The sequence below is a fragment of the Sinocyclocheilus rhinocerous genome, unplaced genomic scaffold (assembly GCF_001515625.1).
Source record: "Sinocyclocheilus rhinocerous isolate Xijiao unplaced genomic scaffold, SAMN03320098_v1.1 scaffold1160, whole genome shotgun sequence".
Classification (NCBI taxonomy): domain Eukaryota; kingdom Metazoa; phylum Chordata; class Actinopteri; order Cypriniformes; family Cyprinidae; genus Sinocyclocheilus; species Sinocyclocheilus rhinocerous.
Window position 1 is genome coordinate 844,354 of NW_015635060.1, and position 21,775 is coordinate 866,128.

Consider the following 21,775-nt stretch of genomic DNA (forward strand, 5'->3'; position numbering starts at 1 on the left):
AATCAGAGCACACCTCGCTTTTCAGAACGATGAGCTTTGTAAAAATCGACGCGTTTCAGAAAGGCGGGGCATAGAGGAGCAACAATAATGTACATTATGTGGAAAATAATGTGTTTTTTTAACCTTAAACCACATAAACACATTGAATTACACCAAATACACAACATATTGTATTAGCAACGTCATATGACCCCTTTAAGAGTCCTCGTCTGTACACCTAACAATTTTGGACCTTAAGACCTCTTATAAGGGTTAAGATGCTTTCTGAATTACTTTTTTCTTTACTAGAATCTTTTCTTTAATTGTAAGAGGAAACACCCACATTTCTAAGAATTTTCTTAGAATTTTGTTACTAGGAGCAACTCTTAACACTAGGATTTTTCATGAATACGGGCCCAGAGCTAATGACAGGGAGCCACATGGCTACTGCGCTGAACTCAAGGCCAGTTTTTCTGCTGAGACACGGAATAAAGGTGTAGGAGTGTGTACACTTACAAAGAAGAGGAGGTTGAACAAGAACAGGAAGTACTTGGTGGCGGCAATGCATCCTTTCCCCATGACTGCTGCTCTGTAAATAAGAGAGGAAATCTCATCAAAACTGTGAGAGACATGAAGAAGAACACCAATGCTGATGGAGAAATCTCAGAAGAACGGACACTGAGCAGGTCAAGTTTTGGGCATGACAATAACTAAAGAGTTTCTCTCAGCACGTCGCTAAAAACAGTCTGCAGGTGATAATATGTAAGCTCTCACTGAAACAAAGTGGAAAAAACCTGCTCCATAAACCACAGCGGTTACTTATTCTGGCCTGGTTGATTAGTTTCAGTTCCATTAATTAATGATATTAATATATCACTGTAAAAAGTTTTTTTAGGGTTTCCAGTTATGTTCCAGTGTAATGTAAAACGTTTTTTAAGATTCTTAGTTGACTAGAAAGTAGGGTTGGAAATCGAAAATCGATTCCGATTCCAGAATCGGATACTTAAGGTCAGGAATCGGATACTTGTTGTCAAATTAAAATTTCGATTACGCCTATCAATTCCTATGCGCTTTTTTTTTTCTTCATCTGTGAGGATCGGACCTAGCGATCTGCCTGGGCCTTGCTCGCTAATCTAAGCGCTCCAAAGTGTGGCTACATTTGCGATTCAAACACCAACGTGATTCTATTCCTAAATTACAATGATTCGTCTGTTTCATTCCTCAAACTTTCATGTGTGCGATCAATGTTGTGATCACTTGGTTTGTTCGTGCAGTGTACGATCACACCAGTGTGATTTGAACATTTAAATTGGTGTTCGCGCTGCCATTGACCTAAAGAGAGCAGCTGTCATCTGTGTCATAATTTTCATGAATGAAACAGCTTCACAGTCTTTTCAGCCACACAGTATCATTATTTCTGTGTTACAAACATTCAAATCACAGAAGTACTAGGATAAAAATGTATAGTTCAGATATAAACTGTGTACGATGGTAGCAATTAAAATAGAGTAAATCACCTTTTGAAAGTAATTTGACACTTCAAATGAAGATTTATCGATTACATTGTTACGCCAGTAGGTGGTGAAAAGAGGCTGTTAAAATGTATTTGTCTTTGAATCATACAAGAGATTCGTTCAAGAACGCTGATTCATCCAGTAATGAAACAAGTACATCTTGAGTGAGTCATTTAATCATTAATTCATAAATTACATGTGATTTTGTTTAGTTATCTAATGTTTTTTCTTCAGAATCATGAGAGAACTACAACTTCTATTGGGGGAAAAAAAAAAAGGAAGAAAAGTGAAGGGCTTAGTCATAAATAGGCTTATCAACTTTTGAAAAGGAGGAGAAAAAAAATGGTAAGTGTGTCTATTGTAATTCATCATAATATTAACACATTCCAAAGTTTGGTTCTAAACACATTTTTGCTTACAATAAACAATTTTGGTACTGTGATGTGTCATTCAAAAATGAAACCTTTGCCATCAATTACTTGCCCTCAAGTTTCTTTATAATGTTGAACACAAAAGAAGATATTTTGAAGAATTTTGAAGAACCAAACAGTTGTTGGTCCCCATTGACTTCCATAGTAGGGAAAGAAATACTATGGAAGTCAATGGGGACCATCAATTGTTTGATTGTCAGCATTCTTCAAAATATATATATTTTTTTATGTTCAACAGAAGAAAGAAACTCATACATGTTTGGAACCTAGTTGAGAACCACTGACTTACACCAGTCCATCTAAGTAATCTTGACTCAGTGAAATTGCTCTTAAAATATTGGCACTCTCTTTAAAAGCCTCTGTGAACATTTAATGGAGACACTGGGAATAAATGTAACCATGAGAGCATGAAACCTCCATTTCTCACTTAGATTGTTTTTTCTTCTCACACACACACGCACAAGTCTGGAGTAATATGCAATATATCAGGATATGAAGCCAGAGTCACAGAGCCAAGCTTACTTGGCGCCATCTCTTCAAAGTACTCCAGGGAGCTATAAAGCAGACTCTCAACTTTTCTGTGCTAAATGCAGCCTTGCCCCCATCAAATTGAAAAAAAAAGTCACTTCCTGTTTGTTGCTGCCGTGTGTTTTGAGTTTGAGCTCCGTCAAGTTAATTCTTTATCGTCTATTTTTTATCTTAAAATCAATTTTATACACCATCATTTTCGTTTCTATAACGTGTGAATATATCCCCTATCGTATTCTACAACAAAAACAATCAGAGCGCCTTGTTATCACTAGTTCTATTTTGACTTCCCGAGTCCGCTATTAGCATATAGCCCGTTAGCATCGCCAGCGTGGTTGCCGCTAATCTCGCTTACATTACTAATACTCTATTCACACACATTACCATTGTTTTACTCACTGTTACTTGCTTTAATGGCGGATGTGTGTCTACCTTTGAGTGCAGGTGAGGACACGTTCGAGCTGCATTCGATGCAGCTCGAGCTGGAGGCCGTGGAGAAGCAGATCCGCGACCTGGTGGAGAGGCAGACCCAGCTGAGAGAGCGGAGAGCCGCGCTTAGATCATCCCAGGCTGACGCTCACAAATCCGAGGTTAGTATACAGCCCGCTGCTAACTCTCCCACCACCTCTATCCTCTTATTAAGAAAACACAACTAAATCCTAGTGAACAGGCAAATTATAGACCGATCTCAAATCTTCCTTTTATGTCTAAAATTTTAGAAAAAAATGATCTCTATGAAGAATTTCAGTCAGGTTTCAGGCCCCACCATAGCACAGAACTAAATATTGTAGAAACTTAATTTGCTGTAAAGTTGCTTTGCCATGATTTGTATCGTGAAAAGCGCTGTACAAATAAACTTGAATTAAATTTTTCTGTATTTTATTCATTTACAAAGGGGAGTTCAGAGAAATAACAACACAGCCAATGTATTTCCCCCCTTTCCACTGTAAGCATGTTCACAGCCATGCATGACAAAAATAGTGCATGACACAGGACTGGACTTTTCTCTTATTCTTCAACATTCAGCAGTTTAGCCTGAGAAAACAAGCATAAATATGGAAGGGGAAGTACAAATGGCAGTAAAGTTTCATCAGGTGTCAAGAGGATTTGGTTTTCTATTCAGCAGTTTCACGAGTCACATCCACAAAACATACTGCAGCAGCCTTTCGAACCCTCAGCCACAACAGCCAAAATACATGAACAAACACACACATAGGCTTGTGTGTGAATGTGTTTATGGTGTTGGGGTTGCAGGAAGTAGTGTTGCCATCTGGAAGCTGAATTACCCTGTCATCTCTGTTCTTTACTAATCTCTACAGTCGCTGTCAGCTGGACTGTAACTCAACTGTGTAGATGTCGCCCATTCTCTGGTCAATCACAACATCCCCTTCATAATACAATGATGGCATGCTGCCCCATTCCATACAATAGACAAAAGCTGTCCTATCCTAGGCTTTTTAGCACAACACAAAGGGGCATCTGAACACACCCAAGCAAGCTTTACACTGCTGATGTTAGATACTTACTATAGATCATATGACCAGAAATTTAATCCAGGATAATCACTATAGACTTCCCCCAGCAAGTGTTCTTTGACCATTATTTATTTGACAAAGAACTCCACAGTACTTCAGCATGCTTTTTACACATGTATAGGGTGTTAAACATAAAACAATTTACTAATTTTTGTGTATGTCATGTTGTCAATCAATCCATCAGTACAGTAATGTTGAATTTTGAACAGTCGGTGCTGAAATATCCATCTAAAAGTTTGAACTCAATATCCTTATATGATTTTTTTATGCAATTATGAAGAAAATAAATAGACACTTCAAACCTTTAAAAAAATCGTACTGACCCCAAACTTTTAAATGGTAGTACATCTATTTTAGCAGCTGAAATCAAATTACACTCGAGTTAAATTGATTTTGTTCAAGAAATGAGTAGCATACATGGTGTCATAGCAGACTGAATATTAAAGAAATACCCTTTCATTTGGTTGATTTAAAGACCACGAGTGAACAGGGATTTCCTGTACACACCTACATCACACTGCTGGGTATTTTGGCTTTTGCCCAATAATACGGCAAATACACGTCATGGCAAAATGGAAAACAATAAAAAAAAATACATTTAAAAAAATATATATATACAGTGGTGTGAAAAAGTGTTGGCCCCCTTCCTGATTTCTTATTTTTAAATTTTTCTTAAATATATACATAAATGTGTGTGTATTTATATATACATAATAAATATACACAGTACACACATATATATTATGTAAACAAAAACTTATTTTGGATGCGATTAATCGCTTGACAGCACTAATATATATACAAAAACAAAAATCATATTTTCAATTTGTCACATTTGTGAATTAAAACAAAATCAAATATCATACATTATTGGGACCTAAGTGCGTCACATTTATAGTACTTATAGTAGTATTTATAGTACACATTTATAGTTTTCTGAACATAATTCAAAAAGTTGAACACTGAAGAAAAAATAACTACAGAGGAAACTATATTTGTTTATTAAATTATGGTGTGATTGATTGCAGTCTTTTTTATGTACTCACTGCAGTATGTGATATCTCTCAGCAATTGTTATTTAGATTTTTTTGGACATTTTCAATAGAGACAATATAGCAGACAGGAAATTACAGTGGGGGATGGGTACACAACAAGTTTGTCTCTAGTGTGGGAGCCACTGATTCACATGTCTGGAACACGTGCTCGACAGAAAACAGATTAAAAAGAGGTGCAACAAAATTATTAATGTTGTTTTCAGAGAAAGGAGGAGGCAGAGAACCTTTAATTAACCATCAAGATTAAAAACATTAAAAGCTATTATAATATAATCTTTAGGGTGAATGCTAAGAGCACGCCTAACACAACTAGAGGAATTTCAAGTCTTCTTTCCTTACATTCTCAAGTTTAAATGTCAACCATAAAAAAAAAACAGTTCAAACATTAAGTAAGGCTTCTTGAGTTAGTAATTTAGACTGATCCAAAAGACCCAAATTATGGGCCAAGTAATAATTCACCCCTTCTGGGTCACACAAGACACTATTTTTGCATAACCCTATGATTCCCCCCCCGGCCAACATCTTTCATACTCCCAGGGTATTCCTATGGCAACCATAATTGAGGCAGCGTCAATGCTCCACTTAAGGGGGGAAACAGTCTCACGCCCCAGTTACCCATGAGTCTCCCCCTCTCACCCCTCCACCAAGAGGAAGGTCAAGCCATAGCTAAATGAGAGCCGGGTCTTCAACGGCCACATCACAAGCATTACAATCACAGGGGGAAACAATTATCTACTATTAGCTACATTTTCTGTGCTATATTTGTCAACACGCGTTTGTTAGCCTCCATCATTCTCTACAAATAGAAAAAAAAACAAAAAAACATTGCCTCTCACCATTTCAGGGGGTTGGAGAGTCTGTTCAAAGTTTTTTCCCTCTGTATTGCTGCACTTTTAATTGTACTGCCTGTTTACAAAGAATCACTTTTTTCATAATCTACCTTTTTAAGTCACTTTGGACAAATCAGGTACATTTATCATATTGCATTTTTTTTTTTTTAGTTGTAATGAAATGGAAATAGTAACAAATATGTTCTTCCATATTGTGACATACAGTACATCCGAGTGTAATAGAGGATTGAAAGCAGAGAGAATTTATCTCATCTCATTTCTGATCACTTTCAGCAGAAATTGACTGACATTCATTCAAAACTTTGCATTACATTCGTGACAAATAGATGCATATGTCGTTCTGTGTTGGTGCTTTGGAAAAAAATCCAAATCACAAAAGTGAGCAGAGAAAACAGCAGTATCCATCCATTTTGCCGTCTTCTCCTACATAGCTGTTATCTACAAACAGGGGTAAACAGCTGCTACTCTGATGACACAAACGTACCGTGCACTCTCAGAAGTAATACGAAAGCTGTGACTGGGGCAGTAGCAGGGAATCAATTTTGTTTTGTACTAGCCTATATATATACACCGACTATGTTTAAAATAAATTGACTGAGTTTACGTGAACAGTTGTCAAGATGAGCATTTTGACAATTTTTTGGACATTTATACGCAATAAGGCACAAACTTAACTCAATACCCACAATCCCGCGCCGAAATTAAAGCCCTGAGTACTAGGGGTGGGGGAAAAAATCGATACAGCATAGAATCGCAATATTTTCCGCGGCAATACTGTATCGATACACGGACGCCAAGAATCGATCTTTTATTATACTATTTGGTAGAATAATAAAATCAATTTCTTTACAGTCCACTAGATGGTGGTGTTGAGTTTTTTTTTCTAAAATCTTTTAATGCACGGCAAGCCGTTGACTATCCCGCTTATTCCATGGTAATTTGCCAAGTTATAGACAAGTTAAAACTAGTATTGTTCTTTGCAGTGCAATATTTGACCAGAAGCAACCCTCTACAAACAATGAAGTTGTTAGTTTAGTTACTTAAACAGAGATTTTTCCTCTTCGTTGCTGAGGAATATAATGTAGTGATCCAGTTTCTAAGCCATTTTATTAATAAAAGTAGCGGGCAGCGTTGACAAGTTTATGTTGGCCTAGTCCTGAACGTTTCTGTGTGCGCAGCGGGATCTCTGATCTCTCTCTCTCTCTCTGTGCGAGTGATGTGTGTGTGCGTTTGTGTGTGTCAATTAAAGCAGCGGTGCATTAATATAGAACGGTAATTAAACTGACTTGGAATTACCTGTGCATTAAATGGTTTCAATGCATATCTGCCAGCCAATCAGAATCAAGAATTCCAACAGACCATGGAATTGAAGTGTGATAAACAAACTGAGAAATGATTCTTTTTAGTTAAAACAGATGTTGCCAAAGTTTTCGTTTGGGGACATAATTTGAAGTTGGAAAAGGGTAATAAATTGTAATATATCGCAGAACATCGCAATAATATTGTATCGTGACACAAGTATCATGATAATATCGTATTGTGGGTCCTCTGGTGATTCCCACCCCTACCGAGTACCTTTTCAAAAGGAACTCTTTTATACATTTTAGTCACTAATATGTACCTTTAAGTTACCAATAGGTACCACCTCAGTGACAGCTTTCATACTTTTATTTCTGAGCGCAAAGCTGGGTAGATTGCTTACAAATTGTAGACCATTACTGATTATAGATTACATGATGAAAACTGTAGTTAGTAATGTAATCTAGGTTATTCATTTAGGCAATGTATTCTGACTACTGTTTAGATGACTTTATTACTTTTTATCTAACTTAAACGTACCATTAAACGTACAATATTGATATAAAAAAACAGAGTTTTTTTTATCAACATCATAAAATGCATTAAACATTATACCATAACACCAGGGTTTCTCAAACTAGGCTTAATGTAAGAACTGCAGTGGGTTTGCGAGTTGATAAGAAGCTAATAATTCATTTAATCAAAAAATATCAAATGAATTTACCTCTTGAAAACTGAAAATAGAAATATACTTAGTTTGAACGGAAAACATGTAAATGTGTTGTTAAATGGTTGAAATATGAATTTCCTCAGAGATATTTCAAGTAAATATTTCATGTCAAAGGGGTGCGGCTGACAAAAATGTTTGGGAATCCCTGCATTATGTGATCAAAGATTAATAAACATGAAAACAACAATGACATTACACAGCCAAAGCCTGTAATCTGATTATGAGCATTACAAAATGTAATAGACTCTAATAACAAGTACTTCATTTTTGAAATTTGATTACCTAATCCAGATCACATGTAATCAGTTACTACCCAGCTCTGTCTGAGAGTGTGGTTTAGAAACCAAAAAACATGGTGTAAACACAATCCAGTGGGTGCAATGGACCGGGGGATCAATCAAACTCAGGTTAGAGCCAGGCATTCGAAAAAAGTGTGAAAACACCCTAAAATGATTGCTCAGAGGACTAACTTGTAAGACTAGTCTAAGCTTTTATGCAACCGGCCACAGATTGTGACCGTATGAATCCTTGTGCCTTTTGTTTTGTATCTTTAGGTTAGTTGTTATAAATGACAGTGTGAATGCTTAATGAACCAGGACTCTATCATTTTCTTTTTTGATCTGTACCAAAAGAACCAAGAACCAGCCTACAAGTTTGAACACACCCTAAATGAGCCCTGCATACGTCACCAGAGAGAAAAGACTTTGATTAAATGTTACAAAAATAAAAATAAAATGATAATAATAATAAATAGGGATGCACGATATTGAATTTTTGCCGATATGCCGATATTTTTCAACTCATTTTGGCCGATACCGATACCGATATATTTCCTTTTGTTTGGAAACAACACCAAGTCTCTCCTGTGCAGAAATTATAAGCAAAATATATTTTACATTTTGGTTAGTTTTTAACAAAAACTTATTTGTTAGAATTAAATAAACAAGAATGAAGGTTTTTTTGACAGTACATTGAAGCTTTGAAAATAACTATAAATAAACTATATTCAATCACTGCATTTTTAACATTTGTTGATGGTCTAAAGCAAAAGAGTTGTAAAAATTCTGAAAATCTTTTAGAGCTTATGATTTGTTTTAAAAATAAAACATATTACACATTAATGAATAAATCCGTATATATAAAACTATTTAATTTACAAGTGTCATGTTTGTGATTTTTTTTCATGTAAGCTATAGCTTCTGACCTTTAAATCAAAACATACTAATTTATGACATCAATTACTGCTTTATTTAATCAGAAACAGTCTAAATGTTATTTGTGTAGGCTATTTTACTTTTCATTTAATTAGAAGTAGGCCAACAGCGCCCCCTACAGATTAAAGCTCCTTACCGAATGGGCGTAAGGACCCGGGGTAGGCTACCGCTGCACGTGCTATTACTGTTTACTCTATCATACACCAAATACATCATTCTGTACGTGCTTTCTCAGTTTAAATGCAGCGATCCAAAGCAGTGAATCTAATCACCATTCAGGCAAAAATTTGCTTCAAGAATGAGCTGATGTGATCTAATCACTAGCACTCCCTGAGCACATGTGAGTTCATGTATTCCTCTTATCGGCAAGACTTATCGGCATAATTTTTCATATCGGGCTGATGCCGATATTTACATTTAAAGCTATTATCGGCCGATTCCGATATCAGTCCGATAATATCATGCATCCCTGATAATAAATAAACTTACAAATGAAACATTTGCACAGATTAATTTTTCCACAATAAAATCTATAACATTGAATTTTCGTTTCATGACAGCTTTAAACACCTTATATAAGCCTAAAGAAATTATGAAACTGAAAATTAGTTTATTGAATAACACACCAAATGCAGTGTGTACTGATATATGAAAGCTAAGTTACAACAAGGAATGTTGTTGCACATTAAATCTTTTTTTTAGAAAGCCCCCAAACCTAAATGTTCCTTATGAAAAAGAGCTGCCTATTAAGTTTCTGCTGCAGGCCTGTCTTGGCAAAGCAGCTCTCAAACACATAGTGGCATCTCACATTTAGCTGGCTCCTAGAGCAGGAGTTTTCCAGCTAGGAAAAGTCAAAGTAAAAGAAGGGGAACATCTGTATCCTGGCCCTCTCTCTCTCTCTCTCTCTGTGGGCTCATTCCAGTCAGAGACACGTCCTGGGAGGTCTGTCAGCCTTTAACCTTTTATGGACCTGAAGAAGCATCCACTGCTTAGCCCCAACTCAGTTCTGACCTATTTCCACATCTTTGCTTTCATTACAGACAGATGTCGCAGTCCTGACAGCAGACCAGTGACCCTAATATCCTAGAATGTATTTATTAAATCTTGTTTATGTTTTTCCGTTAGTTTTACGTTCAGGAGAAGTATAGTACCGTGGCAGAACAACAAATTGAACAGAATCTTGCTAAACAGGTTTCCTAAAGTCAATATGTTTATAGCAACTTACCTGAATAATAACACATCCTGTTTAATCGCAGGACACATTTAACTCTATCGTCTCTTTAGATTTGTCACCACTAGGGCTACTGGTACATTCTAGACCTGCTGGGACGTTGGGAGTTGGGAAGCCATAATTACGATGCAAGATGCGTTCAAGTCACTTTGGTGCAAGATGGCGATGTACCTTTTCTACAAAAAATTCTGCATGATTTTAAAACTCTGCTTCTACAAAATGATGAACAAATATTATGTTTTTGTTCAATTTATGTCTGGTAAATTGAATCAATAAATTGTAGTACAACACTTATATTTCATAGATGCAATTTAGTTTTACTGTAAATTGGGAAAAATAACTTCATTTTAACAAATTTACAGTCAATATGGACGCATTTTCTCACTGACACACCCCCAACTTGAAAACTGGTGTTCATGTGCATTCAACTCATAAATTCAATCTTTCCAACATGACTTGAACGAACCATATGCACATCATGTATATATTACACTGGCCAAGCGTTCACGACTTAAGTATTTGCGTAAAGTAGGCTATGTTTCTGGCTTTGCGTTCAAATGTCTGAGCCATTAAACAAGATGTGTTATTGAGGTAATTTGAAATAAATATACTGGTTTTAATGAACTTGCTTAGTAAGATTCTCTTCCTTCTTTTTTTTTATTTTACAAATTGTTCAAATTAATGGTACTTGAAGAGAAAACTTACCGTAAAAACATTTATGCTAATGCACATTTGCGCCCCCTGCGGCAATACTGAGAATGCACTAGCTCTCTCTCTCTCTCTCTCTCTATTCCATTACATTACACAAATTTAAGTAATATAATCAGACTACTTTGATTACTTTTGACCTAACTTGTTTAAATCAACTGCAGGTTCATTTGTTTGTGAGTTCAATGAAAAGCTTACAATTAATTAAATCATAAAAAAGTTAAATTAAAATAACATCAATTAAAATAAAACACTTACTAAAAAATGAAATATTTTATGTTTACCTGCATGTTATGTGACCATTAACCAACTTCAGAGAACCGTGAACATGCAAATTTGATATTTAATTATTAAATTGTTTATTTTAAAATCTCAGTTCAGATAAAAACAACAAAAAACAACAGCAACAAAAAAATTGGGAATGCCTGAATTACAAGTAAATAAGAAATAACGTGAATGTGTATTTTAATGTGTTTGAAAGATAAAATATGTAATCAAATCAACAAAAAGTAACTGTAATCTGATTACAAGTATTTTAAAATGTACTTCAATCTAATTACGAGTAGCCTACCTAATTTTTGGAATCTGATTACGTTATCCAGATTACATGTAATCAGTTGTTACCCAACTTTGTATATATGACTTTCCATAAAATTTTATTTAATTCCATTCCATGACATGCCCAGGCCTCGAAATCACAATTTTAAAGTTCCCTCATATTTACAGGTGTTCCAGGACCGTGGGAACATACAAAGCTAATACAAAGAGTTGTGCCTACACTCCACGCGACTACTGCAATGCTACTTTTTGCTTTTTAAAACCAACGAGCCAGTCTCCCTACTCACTGTTTCAACGCAGACAACTTGTTGATCAACATGGACTTCCGAGTTTCTACACAAGCCTAATCAACATTAAAACTTGCGAAACCACAGCTGCAATGCATTGACGTGCGTATGAACGGAGGGTTAAGTCGCGTCAAATTCAGCTGTTTGCGACTGTTCACAGGAACGCAGTGAGAACGGCACAAACTGCCAATGCCACATCAGCGAACATTTTAAACTATATACAAAGAACAAAAACACACTTAAAATAGCACAGAACTAGTTTACTATGGTAGAAAACGCGAATAAGGTACAAAGCTCCTCAAGACCTCATTTACTAATAAGTTTAGATTAACTTACTGCCACTACTTCAGGCCAGCAGACAGTTAAATCACTTGTAATACTTTCTGTACTAACATTTTAGATACAAGTGAAAATCCTTTACCTCTTTTGTGTCAAGTCGTAAGGAAGATCCCGTTGAACAGCTGTCAGTACGTTCGTTGTCGCGCTAGAGAAAGACTGAACAAAAAGACTAGCGCAGCAGCACAGGAAAAAACCCTCTTTAACCCTTTACTTCCCTGCCCTGTCCGGCTGAACACAGGTTACCATGGTGACCACAGTTCCGCCAAAGTCAGAGTTCTGCCATAACCGCTAGTTTTTGTCCCTACTGTAAAGTAATAATTTATACATTTAAAGGATATCCTTCAAATGTTGTTTTCAGGATGGTTCTGTCAGTTTTATTACATATTTTATGACAGAAGTGGAAAATACCATGTTTCCTCCCTTTTTATTGTCGTAACTTTCTGAAGAAACTAATTCTACCACATCCTAAACCATGTATTGGGTTTTGTGTTTTATATCTTTATGGAACGGAAATGTGGTAATGAAAAGCATCATTTTATGTACCACACACACACACACACACACATGGGCTTAATCTGCACGATGACCATTAAAGTTATGCAACTCTTAGCGATTATAAGATTCAGATTTCGATCCAGGCATAAATTTGTTAGTAGAACAGCTGTGCCTAAGCTCATTTTCAAGTATGGTACACCTGTCTGAGCCTCTTGGGTTAGGGTTAGGAATTTAAATCAACTTCAAGTCTTTTTTTCAACCTGTGAAGTGTTAATACCAAACACATTTTCATTAAAAGTGTCTCCCCAAAATTTGTATTTCACATACAACATTAATGTAATTTCTATCACTATTCTGTGATAGTTAATTCCTAAGAGCTGGGCCTGATCCCATTACTGTCACAATGCAAACAATCATGTATTGTTTTGACAATACTGCCATCCACTGGTCAAATGCGAACATTTTTATTTATTTATTAATTTTTTTCATAAGGTGTGCGATCGACTTGAGCAGGATTATTCATTCAAAAAGAGCAAAAATTAGACTAAAAGGGTAAAGATTAAACAAAAACTCAAGGCATTACAACTATTATTACATATAAAATATTCTAAGTTTCTGGAGCTGCACTTTCTGAAAATTTGAAACGGCAAGTAATAAATCCAATTGTATAGCCTATTTAGTATAGTTACAGGAAAATAGTTATGAAGACGATACTTAAGTACTAAGTGCTCAATAAGGTACAAGATTCTAGGAAAAACTAAAACTAAAAAAAAAAAAAAAAACAGTTCCTAGTATGCCTTTAATGTGTTACAATGTGCCAAGGTCATAAACTGTTTAATTCAATAGTTCCAGGCCAGTTTCGATTTCAACAAACAAACAAACTGTTGTATATGCTGACAAAATCTAAAGCTAGTGTGAGGTGAAAGCTCATTATTAAAGCATGTATTATCTAAAAAAAATAAATAAATAAAATAAAAAAGACATTGAATGACAGTTGCAATAATTGTACATTTTCTTTATTCCAAAAAGGTAACGATGCAAGTCCATAACAATAACATCTTTCAATAAAATATTTACACACACATTTAAAAATTACATTAACATCCCTTCAGAGGCATTATGAATACCATCGGCAGACAGCTGAAGCCACTAGCAGCTAACAGGATATTACTTCTAATAGCATGGCAACACAATTCTCATCAGGAGACATGAATAACAAATGATTCATGTTTGGCATTTGCCATCCTCATATTTATCTGGGCGAGTGTTAAGAGGGATGAGAGCTTGCTTTTTAATGAGGAACAGAACACAAAGTAACAGCCGTGCCTATACTGAATTACTAGTTAGGACTGATTTGGTTCTGTCAAAGAAAAAATATCTACAGGACAGCGAGAGGAAAAGTTTGTACTGAGATTTGAACTATGAGCTGTTCGAATGTAAAGACAACAAAGAGACGAAATCAAACTGGCTTGTGAATGAAAAATGAGCCTCTACCAGGCTGGTCCTTTGAACTTCTTTATTTGAGCCATGCATAGCAGAGGTTTGGAGTTGGAGTTAACTTTAGCAAGTTATGCTAAAGTTATAAATTCGGTTATGCTTTTAATGGGAGTTGTCACTGTTGTACTAATGGACACTGCATGTCTAAAATAATAGCAAATCCACACAAGGCAGAACTCGCACAAGATGACTTGTTATCAAGAGCATACAAGATCATTTCTGGACTGAACAACTCAGACAATAAACACGCAAGTTATACCACAAACCTTAAAAAGTGAACTTAAGCAGGCCAATAAATAAGCAGAATCAACAAAAAATAAACACAGATCATTTGAAGAATACAAACACCTGGCAGTGTGCAGACATGTGGAACGCTTGTGCAGTTTAGCATATTAAGGCAATATTAGGGAAAAGTGAGGGAAAATACTGCTACATTGCTTGTTAAAATGAATGAAACATGTCATTGTGCTACACAACCATGTTCTGTGGCATTGCTAAACAAGAAAGGTGTTTCTGACATTTTAATGAAAACAAACTTGACACTAAGAAAAAATGGTTATCTGAAATATGAATAATTAGTTCAAACCCATTAACTGAAGTTCCTGAAACAGTCCATGCACCAACTAACTGAACAAATGAACCGGTTCCATCTGTCATCAATAAAACTACGCTTTTCATAACCATTCCCATCATTCGACGTAGAGCAGGTTGTTCCTAGTTTAGTAATACAGCAGTGATACAAAATACACCAACCAGGAACAGTTTTTACTGCTCAAATACTGAATGACCTGCATGTAAAAACACACAATCTAGTGTTTACTAGCCACCCTCACGCACGTCACATGACTAGGAGCTCATTGGCATTATTACATGAAATGATTTACAGTTTTGTTGATACCATGGCTACAGACAATTACGCCAGCAGTCCAAGCTCGGCTACGGTGTGCAATACTTTACACGATAAACGGTGAATGAGGAGGGCTACACTGTGACTGCACTATCCGAAAGAAAAATGCAATTCATTTGGCCATATTGTGAGTGTTTCCCACTAAAAAAAAGAAGAAGAAAAAAAAGAAACAAAAAGAGATGGAGTTGCTCACTAAAGGCAAACTCCAGTGTTGTGTGTAAGCTGAAATGAAAATAAAGGCTTTGGGGTTGGCATCGGCCTTGCGGTAAGGCTCAACGCCAGGTGAACAGGTTGATGTTGTTGGTTGTGTCACTGTTCAAAGCTTCTGATGGAAACTCCAGCCCAGTGGCCCGTCACTCAACTCCCCAAGCACCAGGTGTGTCAGAACGGTGCTTGCGGGGCTCTCAGATCTTCTTGGGCCGGCGTCCCAGATGGTAGTAGTAGGACAGTGTGACCGTGAGGAAGAATATGCGACTGAGGAGGAGGAGGACGGCACCATTTGGTAAAGAGCCCAGTTCCACCAGAGTGACGGAGGTCACTGCAACATAGTGAAGCGAAGATATACGTGATCCAAATTTCAAGACAGTTTTGAGGAAACACATGGTAAATGTATTATAAATATCACAATGACTAATTAGATTTAAGGCCCGTTCACACTAAGGACGATAACTATAAAGATAACGATAAAGACATAGTTCTAAAAATTCTCAATATTAAAGAATAGCAGAGTCCACACCACAGCTATAGCGATAAAGGCACAGAGAAACGATATCGTTGGAATCACTTTCAGAACGATTTTTTCCAGCTGATGAACAATACAAACATTGACACCCAATCAGAATCCATCCTGCTACAACAAGCTCGAGAATTTTATGCGGCAGACGAGCATGTGCTTACAATAAACAGACGATATTTTCTGCTGGTGTGGACGCTAATATCTTTATCTTTATAGTTATCGTTCTTGGTGGGAATGGGGCTTTATAGTACCGTTGAAAAGTTTCAGGTTGTAATGTTTTGAAAGACGTCTTTTATGCATACCAAAACTGCATTTATTTAATCAAAATACTGTAAATATAGTATTGTGAAATATTATTTAGATTTTAAATAACTTATAATTATTACTAATACTTATAATAATATATTATAATATGTAATTTATTCCTGTGATGGCGAAGCTGAATTTTCAGCAGCCATTACTCCAGTGTTCAGTGTCACATGATCCTTGAGAATTCATTCCGATTGGTCAACTGCTGCAACATATTTGTATAAAGACCCCTTAAAGGATTAGTTCACCCTAAAATGAAAATTATGTCATTAATTACTCATCCTCATGTCGTTCCAAACTCGTAAGACCTCCGTTCATCTTCGGAACACAAATTAAGATATTTTTGATGAAATCTGAGAGCTCTCTGACCCTCCCATAGACAGCAATGCACCTGTAATGTTCCCAAGCTCAGAAACGTAGTAAGGACATCAATAAAACAGTCCATGTGACATCAGTGGCTCTACGGAGGGTCAGACAGCTCTCAGATTCCATCAAAAATATCTTAATTTGTGTTCCGAAGATGAACGAAGGTCTTACGGGTTTGGAACGACATGAGGGTGAGTAATTAATGACAGAATTTTCATTTTGGGGTGAACTAACCCTTTAACCTGTTTCATTGCAACATACAGCTGTTTTTGGTCTTTTATATTACTCTGTGCTCTTTTTTTCTATATAAAATTAATAATTTAATTAGAAATTAATTTTACTTCTTTAAAATGTTTTAACCAATTGCATATGTGCAATAAGCCATAGACAATGTATGTTACAATGTACATGTATATACTTGAATGGATCTGTTTATAGACCATAACCACTAGAGGGCAGTGGCATCATGATAGTACAGGGCCCATCTAGAGATGACAAGACACAGCATGCATTAGACTCAAGTTCTTACTGATACAAACCTAAAAACTGGATGGCAAAGTAGCAGGCCTCACTAAGTAACGTCCACTGGATGATAACCTTCTCAGCAGTGTACAAGCCATTCCACATGATCAGAGAAAGACCTGTCAAAAAGGAAGCACATAAATGAGGAAGTGTTACAGCAGTGGTTCTCCGCAGCCCGTCGCAAATTCAAATGCGGCCCACCATGCTGAACACAATTAAAAAAATAACTTTCAGTTTTACCATTCAGTTTAGTTTTTACATTAATTTAAAAATGTACTAAACAAATATAAGCTATAATGTGTTTATGTAAAATTATTTAGTTTTTCATATATTATTTTCAGACATGAGCAGACCTGTTGGCAACTCACATAGCCTAATTAACGTTACGCATTTAACGAACACTTACAAGCGAGCACTTTGGCAGAATTCAACTCAAATAGTCATCAGCAGCCATTAGTTCGGTAAAATTGAGCATCAGAATGGACATTTGTTATTAAGGGAGAAAAGCGAAATGTGGAAAATGCGAAGGAACATACAAACAAGAGTAGTCGCAGCAGTGAAGGTAGGAGAGTGCTGGACTTTCGGCATCAACTTTCGGTTTGCCCCGCCACTCACTTGAAGATGTTCAGGCTAGAGCCCTGCACTGGCCTCAAATATAGGCCCTAGCCCGGCCCTGGCCCGTGACATTCAGGCCCTAGCCCGGCCCTGGCCCGTGACATTCAGGCCCTAGCCCTGCCCTTGTCCGACAGCTTATCAGAATTACCGGCCCGAGTCCGACCCGAGCCCCTCTTTTTTCCCCCTTCTCCCAAAACAGCTTATACTACTGTTTCAGCTATATTAAAATAGTTCAGTTTTGTATGTAATGGCAAAGTGATTATATTTAGTTTAGTTTTTTTATTAAGTTAATTTAGAAAAACGTTTGGAGCATTTTTTGGTCGTTAAATATAAGTTTTTGTTTTTTAAAGTAACGACCAAGCGGCCAGCGGCAGACAGTGAGCTGATCATAGCCTTTGATCAATTAGCCTTCTCAAATCATCACGACTTGCCTAAAATAAAATCTATAGATATAAAACAGTTCAAGCATATAACAATGTTTTAACGTTAAACCTATATAAATGTGCACTATATCCAATAGTTTGTTCGGAGAGTGGAAGCTAAAGCGCGCTTTGCATGACATAGAGGCGCCAGCGCGATCACTTGCATTTTTTTCAGTGGATATGCCGTCATTTTTGCTCATAAAGGTAAGAGTAATACATCATTCGTAGCTGTAAAGGGTCTACTTTTATTTTGTGCTTTTATAAAATAAAGAAAACAAACACAATGCGCTTTCTGCCGTCTCGTCTTGAACAGGAGCACTTCACAAAAATGATCCGAAACTCAGCGAATACATGCCAAACAGACATGATAAATATATCTATAGAAAGCTTTAAATCACTACTTAACGAAATAAAACAAATCAAAAACAAAAACTCTTTCATTATAATCATAATCCGTAAAGATGCACTTCTCTCTAAAGGAGATGGCGAGTCAGGATCGGCAACTTCATCCTTGCCCAGCCCGCGTCTGAACTATGACGTGAAAATTGTCCCAAAGCCCAGCCATAGGGGCGTAAAAAAGTCGGGGCCAGTCGGGCCCAGGCTGAAATGCAGGGCTCTAGTTCAGGCAAAAGGAAACACCCATACTATGCAGCAATCATCCTTAATTGCAGAAATGTGGCAAAACATCTATGGAGAGAACCTCAGATTATTAAATTCGAAAGTGCTTTCCATATTTGGATCAACATAGGCTACATTTGTGAACGCACATTTTCTGCAACTTCATTGTGCTGTTACTCCTTTCGAGCCGAATTTCATAAAATTGGTCAGCTCCCGAACAGCATCAGGTGTTTTATTAATGGTGAGTATAATTATTTATTTATTTATTTCAATTAATGTAATCGATTAGATATCATAATATTTAGGCTATAATAGGCTATTATAAATCTGGTTGGTTTGTATTGGTGACATAATATGTAAATGATATGCGTGCGGCCCGTGAGACTTGCACTTGGACCATAGTGTGGCCCAGTGGAAAAAAAGGTTGAGAACCACTGTGTTACAGTATATGTACACTATTATTCAAAAGTTTAGGGTCAGTAAGATCTTGTTGACTTCTATTGTATGAAATTGATCAAAAGTGACAGTTACGACATTTATAATGTTGCAAAAGATTCTTTTGTTCTTCTGAACTTTATATTCATCAAAGAATCCAGAAAAAAAAAATGCATTACGGTTTCCAAATAAATATTAAGCAGCACGACTGTTTTCAACATTGATAATAAGAAGAAATATTTCTTAAGCAATCAGCATATTACAATGATTTCTGAAGGATCATGTGACACTAAAGACTGAAGTAATGGCTGCTGAAAATTCATCTTTGCCATCGGGAATAAATTACATTTTAAAGTATATTAACACATAAAACTTTCTGATCAAATAAATGCAGCCTTGGTAAGAATAACAGACTTTCGACCCCAAACTTTAGAACAGTAGTGCAAGTAAACAAGAACAGCTTTGTAACAGCTAAACATTACAATGTGTCCCAACATTTATTGATATGCTTCAAGTATACAAACTATCAGGATTGTAGTTTGTATATACTAAAGACAAATGACCCTTTAGAATGTTTTAAATACGAGTTAAGATGATATTTCAGATTAGTTTAGTTAATTTTCCAAGTTTAACCCTCATGTGGTGTTCGGGTCCTTTTTGCTCTGAAAATTTTTTATTTTCCCCGAAAATACTAGTTAATGTTATCGCATTGGACTGAAATTTTGTGACTTTGTTCACAAAGAGTATAACATTTTTGAGGCCGGGTCCTTTTTGCTCTGTAACCTCGTTTAGTGTGAAAGGGTTCTGAACACAACACAAGGGTTAAACCAACGAATAGCCTAAATGTAGTGAATTTTAGAAATGGTAGACAAAAAGAGAAAATGTTGAGTGAGATGACACAAATGTTCACTGTTCCAGTGAACTACACTTAATTAAAGGTAACTTATCACCGGGGGGCTGAGACATAAAATGTTCACCCGGAGACACCAGAGAACAGCGGCTGACACAGACTTAACTACCAGGAGAATTAAATGAGTAATATTTAAAATACATCTCATCTAGGGATATGCCGGTATCAAATTTTCATGTTGCGATGAATTGATAATGCTTTTATCACGGTACGTATGATTCAGAAACAGAAAGTAGTGCAGCTGCTTTGTTTACAGGGTTTCCGGGGTAACGGCTGCATTTAAATGAATTATTATTATTATTACTATTTCTGCAGTTTAGCGCCATCTGCTGTAAGAGAGTGAAAGCGTCTCTCACATGTTCAGCCATGTGCTTCTCGTCTGCGCTTGTTTACATCAGAGTGCGCATGCGTCTTTCACGCAGCATACAGCCGTGTTGTGCATTTTGACCAGTTGATGGGAAAAGTATTCTTAAAATGCATTCAAAATTCGGCATAATTTGTAATATATAATTATTCACGGTATTTAGAAGTGCCCACGATAACAATATCGTGCATATTCATTACCGTGATATATCGCATTACCGAATACCGGCACAAGTCTAATCTCATCTATTTAATTTTTGAGGGCAAGATTTGAAAAGGGAGCAGGTATAGAGAGGAATAATTGCACTACTAATTTGTGCAAATTCGTTGTCCGCAGTGGGCCAGAAAGAGTCCGATTTAATGTGCAATTAAATGAATGAGCAGCGGAGAGCATGCCGCCCCTCAGGGAATATTTCCTCCTCGCTTCTCTTCACAATCCACTGGCTGACTGGCCATTAACTCACATAACAAACACAAAAACACATCCTAAGGAGCCCCTTGAGTAGAAGAGTAAAAAGACACATAGAGGAGTCTGTTTACAGCCCATCAACAGATGTGCTGACCACATGACAACCTCTAATTGAGAGTGTGAGAGATCATTAGGTTACGTTGCATTATTAAAACACAGAATGAAATTAATATGACTTACTGAGAATGGCCCCTCCATAGAGACGTATAGAGACACTGGTGGCTGTTTGTTCTTGATCAAATACAACTTCATACAGCTGGTTAGGGAAGGCTAGAGCCTATAAATCACACATTTAAAATAAATTATTGATAGACTCATTATGATACTAAAGATAGTAAGAGAGCACTGGTCCTGTATAAAGCTTAAAGTATTGAAACTTACCATAAGGGCCATGACTGTGAAAACCACAGCGGAGAAGAGGATCCATAATCTTGAGAAAGGAAAAACATCAGAGTCAGTTAGAAAAGACAGCTAACTTTGGTTGTGAATCTTCTATTCTAAAGCGCCAAGGGCAATGAGATATAGTACAGAGGGGTTCAAAAGCATGAGATGAAATATCTGGGATTCATCTGGATCTGGGATTGCATTTAAACCTGGAAATAAACTTAAAGAAACATTTGAATGTAAAATGAATAAGAGCTATTTTAGATTCTGACCAATTTTAGATCACTAATCAAATACTTAAACTTAATTTGTGACATTTATATGACTCTTTAGAGATGGTCAGATGTTTCTCTACCATTGAAGCTCTTTGGATCATCTCAAATCATGCTGGAGAACATAATCATCAGGTTTTATACAGTGCTGCTGTCCTTATAATAAAAGAGAGACAAACCCATACTAAGACATTTT

General features: G+C 36.4%; 2 protein-coding genes across 3 annotated transcripts in view; both read right to left on the reverse strand.

The window, feature by feature from the left end:
* Nucleotides 1–12,578, reverse strand: part of LOC107746573 (CD82 antigen-like) — a 41,602-nt gene extending 29,024 nt beyond the window's left edge. Inside the window, exons 1-2 of one of the 2 annotated variants that reach the window (XM_016560835.1) lie at nucleotides 12,342–12,578; nucleotides 496–563 (exon numbers count right to left, since the gene is read on the reverse strand). In XM_016560835.1, coding sequence (XP_016416321.1) covers nucleotides 496–558 — 63 coding nt within the window. In that variant the 5' untranslated portion in view covers nucleotides 559–563; nucleotides 12,342–12,578. Of the gene's footprint in view, nucleotides 1–495; nucleotides 569–12,341 lie in introns of both variants that reach the window. The other variant, XM_016560834.1, reaches the window with a different exon arrangement.
* A 1,176-nt stretch (nucleotides 12,579–13,754) lies between these two features.
* Nucleotides 13,755–21,775, reverse strand: part of LOC107746574 (tumor protein p53-inducible protein 11-like) — a 32,489-nt gene continuing 24,468 nt past the window's right edge. Inside the window, exons 4-7 of the mRNA XM_016560836.1 lie at nucleotides 21,305–21,353; nucleotides 21,104–21,200; nucleotides 17,109–17,210; nucleotides 13,755–15,696 (exon numbers count right to left, since the gene is read on the reverse strand). Of these exons, the coding sequence (XP_016416322.1) occupies nucleotides 15,563–15,696; nucleotides 17,109–17,210; nucleotides 21,104–21,200; nucleotides 21,305–21,353 (382 nt within the window). The 3' untranslated portion in view covers nucleotides 13,755–15,562. The remainder of the gene's footprint in view (nucleotides 15,697–17,108; nucleotides 17,211–21,103; nucleotides 21,201–21,304; nucleotides 21,354–21,775) is intronic.